The 13,012-nt window shown below is 39.3% G+C and overlaps 1 protein-coding gene across 1 annotated transcript in view; it reads right to left on the bottom strand.

The window, feature by feature from the left end:
* Positions 1 to 721: 721 nt before the first annotated feature.
* Positions 722 to 13,012, bottom strand: part of Cfap299 (cilia and flagella associated protein 299) — a 370,644-nt gene continuing 358,353 nt past the window's right edge. Inside the window, exon 4 of the mRNA XM_008843701.2 lies at positions 722 to 799. Coding sequence (XP_008841923.2) covers positions 722 to 799 — 78 coding nt within the window. The remainder of the gene's footprint in view (positions 800 to 13,012) is intronic.

Here is a 13,012-nt window from a genome sequence, read left to right as displayed (position 1 = left end):
TCCTGCGAGCTGAGCGGTCGCTGGTATTCAATTCCATTCCCGGGCATGTCCCACGTCCTCAGGCGGCGGCGTGGGCAGGACGCCCCCAAATGGGGGCATCACCGCCTTTCCTAGGCGACTCCAGGGAGCCCGCCCCCCGGCATTCCGCGCCTCAGGGACACCACAGGAACCAGGCCATGCCGCACCAGGCAGCCTGAGTGCACTGCTGGCCTAGACCCAGAGTTCCAAACCTCAGGTCCCTAGCCTGCCGTTCCCCCCAGCCTTCCGGACCGCACCCATTGCCCAGAATCAGGAGCCTAGCCTGCACAACTCCTTTGCCGCCAGGTGGGGAAGAGGAAAAAGAAGAAAATCCTGAGCAGAGCTGAATTCCTGCTGAGCCGGTCTCCAGGCCTTGGGACAGCGGGCGCTCATGGCCTGGTGTCATCGCGGGCTAAGGAAGGACCTCCGAGGCCGACAGCAGCCTTCCGGACCGCACCCATTGCCCAGAATCAGGAGCCTAGCCTGCACAACTCCTTTGCCGCCAGGTGGGGAAGAGGAAAAAGAAGAAAATCCTGAGCAGAGCTGAATTCCTGCTGAGCCGGTCTCCAGGCCTTGGGACAGCAGGCGCTCCTGGCCTGGTGTCATCGCGGGCTAAGGAAGGACCTCCGAGGCCGACAGGCGGTCGGCAGTCGGGCTCCAGGCCTTGGGACAGCGGGCGCTCATGGCCTGGCGTCACGGCCGGCTAAGGAAGGACCTCTGAGGCCGACACGCGGTTGGCAGGCTCATGACTGCAGCCCAAGCCAAGTAAGCACGCCACGCTCTGATGAAGGAGGAAGGTCAAAGGTTATACAAGATTGACAGATCCTTAGCCCAGTGTACCAAAACCAAGAAACAGCACCTCCAAATAAAATCAGAGATGAAACCTGAAACACCACAACAGACACCAGGAGGGTCCACAACATGAAAAAGGAATACCTTAAAACCTATACACTCCTTCCTAAAACCTACAAGAAATGGACAGTAATCAAACAGCAGGGGAATCACAAAAACTAAACCTAGAAGTGATGAAAAGCTTAAAAGAACCTGGAACACATGAGGAAATTGAAACAGTAATACAGACAGTTCCATCTTGATAAAAAAAAATAAAGAAAAAAAAAAAGCCGAGGACAAGATGTATTGAGAGCAAAATTCTATACCCAATACTATTTAATTTATTCAAAAAGGCAGAAACGGATGGAGAACTACCAGAGTCCTTCTACGAAGCCACCATCACCCTAATATCAAAACCTGGTACGGATACAATGAAGAAAAATAATTCTAGGCCCATATTTTTATTCAACGTTGATGCAGAAATTCTCATCAACATTCTCCCAAGCCACATACAACCACACATCAGAAAGATCATCTGCCATGATCAAATTGCATTCATTCAAGAGAGGCAGGGAGGATTCCATAAACACCAGTCAACAAACATCATGAATCATACGAATGGACACGACAAGAACCACACCGTCATTTCAATAACATGTATAGAGGGACTCTGACAAAATTCAACATGCATTTAGGTTCAAAGTCCTACAAGGAATTGCATCGGAGGTAACATACCTCAAGGTAATGAGAGCCATATACAATAAACCCACAGCCAACATCATTCTAAATGGAGAAAAACTGGAAGCATTCCCATTAAAATCAGGAAACAAACAGGGCTGTCCACTATCTCCACTCTTTTTTAACATAGTCATTGAAACTCTTGCAAGAGCAATAGGACAAGAGAAGGAAATTAAAGGAGTAATAATTGGAAAACTATCCCTTTTTGCAGATGATATGGTAGAATATCTAAGAGATGCCAAAAATTTCACCAGAAAACTCCTAGAAATGATTAATGATTAACACTTTCCATAAAGTGGCAGGTTACAAAATTAATCTACAAAAGTGTGTAGCCTTTCTATATACCAATAACAAGCAATCAGAGAAAGAGTACATGGAAACACTCCCTTTCACAATAGCCTCAAAAAATATTTCAAAATAAACCAACCAAAGGCATTAAAGACTCTACAATGAAAAATTTAAATATTTAAAGAAAGAGATTGAAGAAGACACCAGAAGATGAAAGGACCTCCCATGCTCATGGATTGGAAAAATTCATATTTTGGAAAATGACCTTCCTACCAAAATGCATTTATAGATTCAATGAAATGTAATCAAAATCCCCATGACATTCTTCACAGAATTCAAAAAAAAATCCCTAAAATTCATATGGAAGCACAAAAGACCTCGGGTAGTCAAAGCAACACTGAGCACAGAACAATCCTGGGTGGATTACTATACCATATTTTAACTTATATTACAGAGGTATAGTCATAAAAACAACCTGGTACTGGCACAAAAAGAAACCCATAGATCAATGGAACAAAAATTTAAGAACCCAATATGAGTACATGCAATTTCAGCCACCTGTTATTTGACAAATGGGCCAAGAACATTCACTGGAGGAAAGACAGCATGTTCAACAAATGATGCTGGCAAAACTGGATCTCCAGAAGAATGAAAATAAACCCCTATCTTTCATGTTGCACAAAAGTCAACTCCAATTAGATCAAAGACCTCAATGTGAAGCCTGAAACTGTTAGAAGAAAACATTGGCTAAAACCTACAAGATATAGGTGTAGGAAAGAATTTTCTAAACCAGACATCAATTGCTCAGGAAACTAGGTCAAGAATCAACAAATGACACCTCATTAAACTAAAAAGCTTCTGTATATCAAAAGAAAGGAAGTGAAACCAAGGAAGGAAAGAGAAAACCCACAGAATGGGAGAAAATCTTCATCAGAGATACATCTGACAGAGGTTTAACATCCAGAATATATAATGATCTCAAAAAACAAAGAATCAAGAAAAGAAGTAAGCCAATTAAAAGATGGGCTAAGGAGCTGAACAGAGAGTTCTCAAAAGAAGAAAAAAGATGGCTAAGAAGCATCTTAAAAGGTGTTCAATATCACTAGTAATTAATTAATGCAAATTAAAACCACTTTAAACTTTCGTCTTACCACTGTCAGACTGGCTAAGATCAAAAGAACAAATGATACCAAATGTTGGAGAGGACGCAGGGAAAGGGGAACACTAATACACTGCTGTTGGAATTGCAAACTTTTTCAACCCCTATGGAAAGCAGTGTGGAGAACCCTTGAAAAACTAAAAATGAACTTACCATTTTACTCAGCAATACCACTCCTTGGCACATACTCAAAGAACTAATCCTATTGCAGAGACACTTGTACATCCATGTTTGTTGCTACTCTTTTCACAATAGTTAAGAGATGGGAACAATCTAAGTGTCCCTCAACTGACAAGTGGAAAATGTGGTTCATTTATATGATTGAGTTCTACTGAGCAGTAAAGAAAGATGAAATCATGAAATTTTCAGGTAAGTGGATGGAACTGTAGAAACTGTTATAATATGTGAAGTAACACAGACTCAGAAAAACAAATGACATATGTTCTCCCTCATATGTGGATCTTAGCACCAAATCTTTATAAGTGAGTATATATCGAACCATAACTACAGGAACCAGGATAATTAAAAGGACCCAGGGAGTTAAAGGAAAAGAAAGAACCTGACAGAGAAGAACAGCAGGAAACAGGTATTATTAAGGAAGATATGGATAAAAATGGGGTTATTTAAATGGGAGGTGCAGGGAGGGTTATACAAGGAACTTTGGGCATAAATGGAAAGAAGGAGCTCAAGAGACGTGGGACCATAGGAGAAGGGTATTGTTAAGGGAGAAATGGGAAAAGTTGGAACATCTTAAATGAGCAAACCATGGTGGAAAGGTTAGACAATGAGAGAGATAAATAATGCCTAGCTAGTTTAAAAAAATAGAAGGAACCATATTAGTCCTACCTATTGACAAATTAGTCCTACCTATTGACAAATTAAACACACAACTAGCTTAAGGAACAAAATGTATGTCTAGTCAAGGTTTATATGAGAATATTTGGTTTTTGCCAAAGCTTTATCTATGTAGTGAATGGTAATTAAATGTACCAGACTAGTGGAACTACCCTTTTTATATGTTTAACAGCCATATTTGAGGCTTATTCTAATCTGGTTCAGAGGGACTTAAAGGACAGTTTTTGCTCCTTGCCCTCCAAGGTCGACTAAGTTCCAGGGACTATGGAGCATCTCTCAAAATGTTCTGTAACTGTGGCAAGTCACCTGTCCTCTTGTTCAGGGAGGTCATGGAGACCCCATCAGATGGACTTGAACCAGTGTCCAATCTACAAAGAGGAGGGTCACCAACAGAGGAAACATTTCCTCCATGCTTCCAAGTGAAGCCATCCATGGTCGAGCAGGACCATTATCTTCACATGATGGAACTGATAAAAGAAAGGAGCCAGGGGCTCCTCCCAAGCCCATATGACCCCTGAGGTACAGATTTTCAAACAACCTTAAGAGTAAAAATAAATTTGTTTGTTTCAGCCAACTGTATGGTCTTAAACACCCAAAAGGAAAGCATAACCAAAGATTAGAGTGATAAGTATATTTCTTTAAGAGTCCATATGTATAGGTAAAAGCTATATAACAAGAAACAATGCCAGACAGAAGATATTTTCCTTTGAGTTGTTGGTCAGGCTGGGCCCAAGAGACTACCAGACAGTAACCCAGCAACAGACCCCAATCTTATCTAAAGGAATGTTGGCAACCGAAATGCTGTTAAGGGAGATGAGGAAGAGCCGATCTTCCTAAACAAGGGACTCTAGATAGGCCAATCAGACTTAGTGCATGGACTTGCACTGGGGAACGGCTGGGGGCACTGACAACACAGTGGACACTAACAGGGATGGCAAAATATATGGGCTCCAGTAGGTTGGGGAAGCTTCAGGGGGGGTGCCATTTGGGATGCGGGTATAAAGAGGAATAAGATTGTTTGGGATGTTCTGTATGAAATATACACCAAAAAAATCAATAAAAATTAAATCCTTAAAAAAGAAACCATATAGAATTGGAAGAATTACATACTTCCCCTGAGTTCTAGAAAAACTTTGTTTTGCTAAATAATTGTGGATGGTTAGTTGCTTTGTGTATTTTTAGGTGTATCTAAAAATAACCACGATATACTTTCTTTGGGGAGAATAAAAGTGACAAGAGTGGTTTCAGAGCATGGCTGCCATAAGCAGTTTTTGAAGGTCATACAAAGTTCATCCATTTAGGTCAGTTTTAGAAGAGTGGCCAGAATACTTGCTCTCCAACTCAGGTACATCAAGTCAAGTACATTTGTATTTAAGTACTTACATGTTGTGATAACTGATAGCATGGACAGTAAAAATTAAATTTATTCTGGTTCCATACACCAGGACTGCCATGATGAATGGCAGGATAACCAGGTGTCTTTTTGTCTTTTCATTCTGGGTTTTATTTTCACACTAAGTTGTCGAATATTTCAAAAAAAGCTTTGTCAATGAAGTTCAAATATCAGGCTGAAAGCAAGTTGTAATTTTGATTTGAATTCAGCTTCTTACCAATACTCCAACCCAGCTGTGTTCTGGATTCGATAAAACATTAACTTTGTTCTCTATGTAAATAAAATGGTGGCTGCACAGGTGTACCCACTGTATGATGTTATGAGCAACCACAAGGTTATCAGAGTGTAATGTATAAAAAATAAACATAACAAGTGTGCTAAGGGGCACATGCATATTACCTCTGTAGATTATCCATACAGTTAGGTCTTTCAAGTAAGTTTAATACAATTATTAAATATAATGGATCCCTCACAAGGAAGCTAATTTGCTCAGGATTTCCATATGCCCCTTCATTTAGTAAACAGTTTTAAAATGTGCGCAATTATATAACCAGAAGGTATTTTAAAATGTCATGGAGGAAGGAGAAAACGTACTGCTAACTGCATATAGAACAGACTATGGTTCTTTTTAATTTCTTTTTGTGAAATGACAGAATGACAGAGAGCACTGGGAACATTTATTACTGACAGGTGTAATTTCACCCCTACTTTGAAAGGCCATGACTTTAAAAGGAGATGAAAGCCTCCCGCTGATGAATGAGGGAAGAGAGCCTGGCAGGAAAGCATGACAGTCCCAAGGGGCCTGGGTCTTGTGATCCTGTGGTTTACCTTCTGGCCATGAAGTCACAAAGATTTTACACTGTGCTCTGAAAGAGTTTGGAACCCATTTATTTGCATTTGCTTCCGGAGAATTGAGAGAACAACTTAGTGAAACTACGAATAGTAGTGAACTACAAATAGCACATCCCTTGGCTGAGAATGACATAATGGTTTCAGGCTACCCAGAGCCATTTAACCATGACTGATGAAAAACCCTCCTGACAGCAAACTTCTGGACTAATAACAAAATCTGAGATAGTGATCTGGGTATTAAAAACTTTCTCATTATCATTGAACAGGAACCATAGTCTGCATTTTAGAAAGGCCTTCTGTAGATCTTATAGTCTTGAAAAACAGGCCCTAAGAGACACTTTAGCTATTGTTCTGGATTGAGACAAACTTAAAAGTTCTTCACATTAAATAAATCCATATACATTCTGTACTACTATTTTTCATATGCTGAACTAAGAAACTGAGTTTAAGATAGTTAAAAATGTGAAAGTCAAAATTTCAGTGTGAATTCCCAGTGTGTGAGGTACACTGATGCCTGATCTACGGGAGGTTGAAGGTGAAAGTGGCAATTTCTCTATAACTACTAAGTGAACGTATTATTTTGTTAGAGTTTGCTCTTTTCCTTTAATGTGAATCTTTTTTACTACTTTATGACTCTAGTTTGGGAGACTGTAAGGATGGTGTGGAATTCAATAAAGGCGACTCCAGGGAAACTGATGGTATGTGTAATAGTAATAATAAGGCAGGCTGATGGTTAATCTCCATTGTCAACTTGACTGGACTTAAAATCACCTAGGAGAATGTGAGGCACAGTTCTCAGTGTGTCTTTGAGGATGTTGCTATAGACAATTAGCTAAAGAGGGCAATCCATCCTGAACGTGGGCGGCACCATCCCATGGCTGAAGGGAGAGAGCGAAAACACCAAGGAACACAAGCATTTTCCCTGGCGGCTGGTCCACGGCCACAGGAAAGGCTCTGTTCTGCCATGCCCTCCCTGCCATGTTGAGGTAAATCTTCTAAAGCCTGAGTAAAAACAGCTATTTCCTCCTTTAATTTGTTTCTGTCAGGTATTTGGTAGCCGCACCAGGAAAAGTAATTAATACAATAACTTCCTCCTCTCCTCATTGGGGTCATTTCGGTTTATATTTGTTTGGTTTGGTTGGTTTTTTTGAGACAGGGTCTCCCTGAAGTCCCAGCTGGCCTGGAACTTTCTATGTAGACCAGGCTGACCTTGATCTTACAGAGAGCCTCCTGCTTCTACCTTCTGCATGTTGGGATTAAAGGCGTGCACCACCATTCCCAGCCTGGGTCATTTATTTCTATTACAACTTGAAACTGTGTATTTTAATAATGAAATGGAGATCTTTTTAAAGGTTAAAACATCATTTAATTTATGTCTTATAGGGTTTATAATGAGTACAATATTGTATAACTGTAATAATTCAACTGTAAACCTAAAAATTTACAGCCAATTTTGAAAGAGATGCATCCTACCTCAGGAAACCGTTATTGAATATGTCAATTGTGTTGTAATGATATGCTTCTTCTAAGTATGTTGTTATTAAATAAATCATTTTTAAAAATTAAAAAAAAAACTCATTGATTTGCCAAAAAAAAAAGGAGGGGGGACAATGAGAAACTGAAATATTTTCAATTAATAAAATCACTTCCAAGGTATGAATACAAATTAAGTGTCTAAATTGTCTGAAAATCTATAGATTCTAATGAGCATTTTTCAGTCTATTAAACAATCTTGGGAAATTTCCTATAGGAAAATAGTGCCCAGATGTTATTTGGATGCAGAAGGGCAGAACTACTAAAATGCACTTTTTTTTTCAAACACTGCAGGATTTGGCCTTCTTTACATTCTGTCATTTTGAGAGTGATTTATGGACTATTCAAGTAAATTTGTTGTACAAAGCCTACTAAGAACATGCACACAGGGCCAAACTGAATGTTGTATGGAAATGTACAGACAGGCTAGTTATCACTGGCAAATTAACAAAACATATAGATACATGTAAAATAGCAATTATAAGAAATTGTAACCTGGTGTGGTATAATTATGCCTGTAATCCTAGTACTTGGTTGGCAAAAGGAGTAGAATTGTGAGTTCTAGGCCAGTCCAGGCTAAATAAAGGAGGAAAAAAATGAAGGAAAGAAGGAAGGAAGAAGAAAGGAAGAAAGGAAGTTAGTTCTATAAGTGTCATATAAAAAAAGAGAGGAAATGTTACCATTAAATATAGCATGAAAAACAATATTACATATTTCATTATTCCATTAGCCTATTAGATAACTAAACAAAAACAATATTTTCACTTCTTAAACTGGATTGCTTAAAACTTGTGATACTAAACAAGTATCTGTTAATACAACTGAATGTTTAAAAATGTCTAAATAGCCTTTGCGTTTTAGCAGGCACTACAGACCAAACTTTCCAATATTTGTACAAGGTCCCTCTGCCATCCTCAAAGAGCTGCCTTCTCTTGACACATCATTTCCAGACCTTAGAGATATTTGCATGGACATTTAAATATAATTACCAGAATTCTTCAATATACCTAAACAATATCACAGAGAAAATCTCTTAATACCTATGTACATTATTCAGATTTCACTGTAAAATTTGTCATTGTAAATATCCACAAGGGAAAAGTCTGACTTGGAAAAAAAGTGTTATTTAATGTAATGTAATTTTTTACTTCTGAGTACAATACAGAGTTCAAACAGTGTGCATAGGTATACTAAAAACCTTGGAAATTTTCCCAAGGAATTCGTGGCTACATTCTTTATACTGAGTTATAAACATGGTTTTGTGGGGCTGGAAAGATTGCTCTGTGGTTAAGGAACACTGGTTGTTTTTGCAGAAGATCTGGGTTCAAATTCCAGCACCCACATGGCAGCTAACAACTGTCTGTAACTCCAGTCCCAGGGGATCCAATAGCCTCTTCTGACCTCTGCAGACATTGCACAACACTGGTGCACTTACCTACATGCAGGCAATACACGCATACACATAAAATAAAAATAATAAAATGTTTTTAAATTTAAAAAACAAATACTGTTTTACTAGTTTAAGATGCTGTGTGAACCCTAAATATCCAATTTAAATACATTTGGATATAAGCAATCCTAAACCATTTATAAAATTGGAGTTCAGGTTGCAATAGTTCATGAAACATTTGCTTCACTTCATCTCCCTTCTTCATCTCTCTCTTTGCCCACATCCAATACCACAAATTTTACTGTTTTACACACATACTATAGCCCTTTTTCACCTTCAGCAAGATGACTATATTTCTTTTTATCATCTTCATTAAATCTCTAGCTTCACCCCATTGTTGATATCTGCTTTCTATCAGTGCCAAAGACGACAGGCTCTCTAAATAAACTTTCCTTTAAAAAAATAAATAAATAAATAAATAAAAAAGCAAAAAGGTAAGAAGTCTATGAATTTTTTAAAAGTAGAAATCTAAGTTCTTTTACTACATCCAAACTAAGTTTTTCAAAATGAAAATCCTCTACTTACTCCAAGAAAATCATGGAAAATATCAACATCTGTACATTGCAATAAAAGCACTACTTGTAATTGCCATTCATCAAACCAGTGAGTAATTCGGAAAACAGTAGCAAGAACCCTTGGCGCAGAACATGTGTGTAGGATGAAGCCAAAATGTTTTTCTGACTTGTAGAGGAAACTTTTCCATGAACAGTGCTTTCTGCCAGTTTCTTTTTCAAGCTACGAGCCCCATCAAGCTCCCTCAGATGTAGCTTCAATAAACTGAGGGAGGAAGTACAAGTGAGGTCTATTCACATGGTAATAAATCCGCCTACTTCAAATCTATTTGAATCCTGCCCTCTGGTACTATTAGAGACAGTTTGCAGTGAGTCACGTGGGTAAGTATGTAATTATTGATAGGCAAAATGAACAGAAATACATGCATTATTTTATTATTTGAATTTCAGCTGTTTTTCTTTCATGACCTTGTTTTGCACTATTAGAACAAAAGACGTGTCTGAAAATGAGATGGTGAGATTAAAAAATCCAGTTTATATATTAATATATTTCCAAATACTGAAGATTAACAACACCTGTGAATGCTTATAACAATCAAGATATCACATCTTTAGCGTGAATATCTAACTATATATGAAATAATTTTTAAAATTTATCTAAGAAATATGTCTAAAACAGAAACAAGCTGCTTCACATAGCCTTCATATTTCTCCTAGCTCAATGTGATTTCCAAGCTGGCCACAGCATGAGAGAGTCATTATCTTAAGATTCTATTCCTATAGCAACAATGAATAGAAAACAGGTACTTAACCATACTATGACTTATTTCCCAGTTTTCAATGAACAGTTTAAATTATGAAACAAACCATCAGAACACTCTCCTTATTCCATATCTATGCCTGTCCCATGCCTCCACTCAGTGGGCCAGAGGCCATACAAAACATCTTAATCATCTTTATACTCCCTCTAATACCTGCAGCCCACATAGCCTCCCACACTGATTTCATGTATTCTATCATACATGTTAAGGCCTATGGAGTCAAGTTTGTGTACCCAGATGTCCCTCAGTGCAAGTACATCCAATGGGGTTGTGTCCCAAGGGGCCTGATTCTGCCAAGGGGCAGGGCCTGCTGTGGAGAACTGACTACAGAGAGTTAGCCAAAGAGGGAGGTGCTTTTGGCAACATTTTGAAAGTAACAGAAGCAGTGCATGGGAAAGATAGCCCTGGTGTCTCACCCGCAAGAGGGGGCATTTACTGACCTGGGATGAGACTGGGGGCCCACGACACTTGGAGAAAAGCTAACAGAGACTGTGGGTGGGCACAGAAATTATCTGGAACAGTGGGCTGAGCCACACTAAGCTGGGTGCCAGGTATTGGGTGTTCATTTCTTTGTAAGTCTCTCCTCTCCCCCCACCCAAAGATATAAACTATGAAAAATTCAGATAAAGATGTACTATATGGTTTGTGTAATAGTGCCAGGGCAAGGACCCTAGAAAACCCAAATGGCAAATTGGCACAAGTTGGCAGGATGATGGCACTAGGAATGACAAACCATGGAAGGCTGGAAAAAGCTAGAGTTAATGGTGGCACTGATGTTCATTTTACAGTGGATTATAAAATATGTAACTAAAAAGAAGCCAGCCATGCAGGAGCATGGGCTACAGCTGTGTTGTACATGTGGGGAAACAGCCCAATTGTGGATATATGAAGATTTGTTAAAGGTTATAGAAAAACTGTTGTGGACCTTGGACATGAGGGGAGAACCCAGAGAAGGAGCATGGCCACTTTGCATAAAAAGATGTGCCCAAGGCAGGGAAAGCTGAAAAGGCTAGGGAAGTACTGGCAGACCCAGGTGCAGTGGGCTAACTTGTGTAAGGTCCAAGGACTCAGAGGAAAAGACAGATAATAGTAAGAAAGGAGATGATCTGAAAATGAAAGCAGCTAAAAATGCCCCTCAGATTCAACCACTGATACAAAAAGTAAAAAAAGCTAACTGCTGTAGCCAGGAAATTCTCCACACTGGAACTGTTAAAACTAGGAAAAACTTACAAGCAAACAGTCAAAGAGCGCCTAGCTGTGTGGCTTGTGAGATTGTGGGACATGAGAGCAAATGACGTCAAGCCTAAGTCCTTCAGAAGTTTCACAGCTGAAACCCATCCATCCGTGCGATATAAGTTGTTCAGGGGGGAGCCATCCTTAATGGGATGGCTGATGGAAGGCATTAGAGATACATGGTTATCACCAAGTGAAACTCTGATAATTAACAAAGGCTGGAGGACTATAAAGGAGGGACAGGCATTACGGAGAGAACTAGGTATGAGAAAAGCAATATCTGATACACAGTTCACTGGGCCAGATAAGACTGTGTTCACCAGAGATATAAAGGAAAGCTTAATTCAAATGGAACCTTGAGAATGGTATGGAGCTTTAATGGTTTTGCTAAGCCCTTTAATGGGACAGAATCTTTGTGAAGTGAGAGAGGCTTTAGCAGATCTAAATGATTCTAACCAGCATGTAAAACGTGTCTGTAGAATAACAGACCACCCTACAGGAGATACAAAATAGACCAGACAGAAAAAAATGGTCTGTTTGGATTATTCGAAGACAAATGTGGCAAGACTTATGTCGAGCCCAAATTCCCAGAGAAAAAAAATTGATAAAAAAACAAATTTGGTACTAAAGAGTGTTTTTTGGAAGGCTTTAAAACCAGAAGAACAGTTTACAAAAGGCATTCAAAGGATAAAAACGGTCCCAGGGGTGGTTAAGAATCCCCAAAGATTAAATAAGGTGCATTTCTCTTCTGATAAAGAATACACTAGGGGTGGAGGCAGTTTCTCCCACCAATGCCTCCCCCAGCAACCCGGTGTGGTCAACGGGAAGATGACAGATATGTCTACAGTCAGGAGGCAGATCCAGGTCCTGCCTGACTCAGGGAACCAACAGGTGCAGCTGGGTCAGGAGAAATCCCCTGCCTCCTTAGCCCAGTGCAGTGTCAGGCAACTGGAGGCCACACCTGTAAGTGCATCAAGAATAAAAGAATACAAAGACACTCCATGTAAAATCCCCCAAGTGCAAAATGACTCCAAAGGGATAACTAAAAATAGTAAATAACTAACCAAATTAATGCCTCGTACCCATGCTGAGGTACCTAACAAGGATCTATGGAGAAAACAGTTAATATGAGTGGATAAAACCTTTCCATGCTGTGTTAGACTTTGTCTATGGTTGATATAATATATGATGTTAACCTTCCTTCGAGTGTTTTACAGATGTGAAACCCATTTGAACAGTACCTGAAGAAGCAAAGGCTGGCTATAGCTACAAGACTTTTATTGTTGGATAACTCCCAAACTATACAACTGTTAAAAAATTATACATTAC

Source organism: Nannospalax galili, unplaced genomic scaffold (genome assembly GCF_000622305.1).
Source record: "Nannospalax galili isolate Female #2095 unplaced genomic scaffold, S.galili_v1.0 scaffold440, whole genome shotgun sequence".
Lineage (NCBI taxonomy): Eukaryota > Metazoa > Chordata > Mammalia > Rodentia > Spalacidae > Nannospalax > Nannospalax galili.
This window is presented reverse-complemented; position numbering and strand designations above follow the sequence as displayed.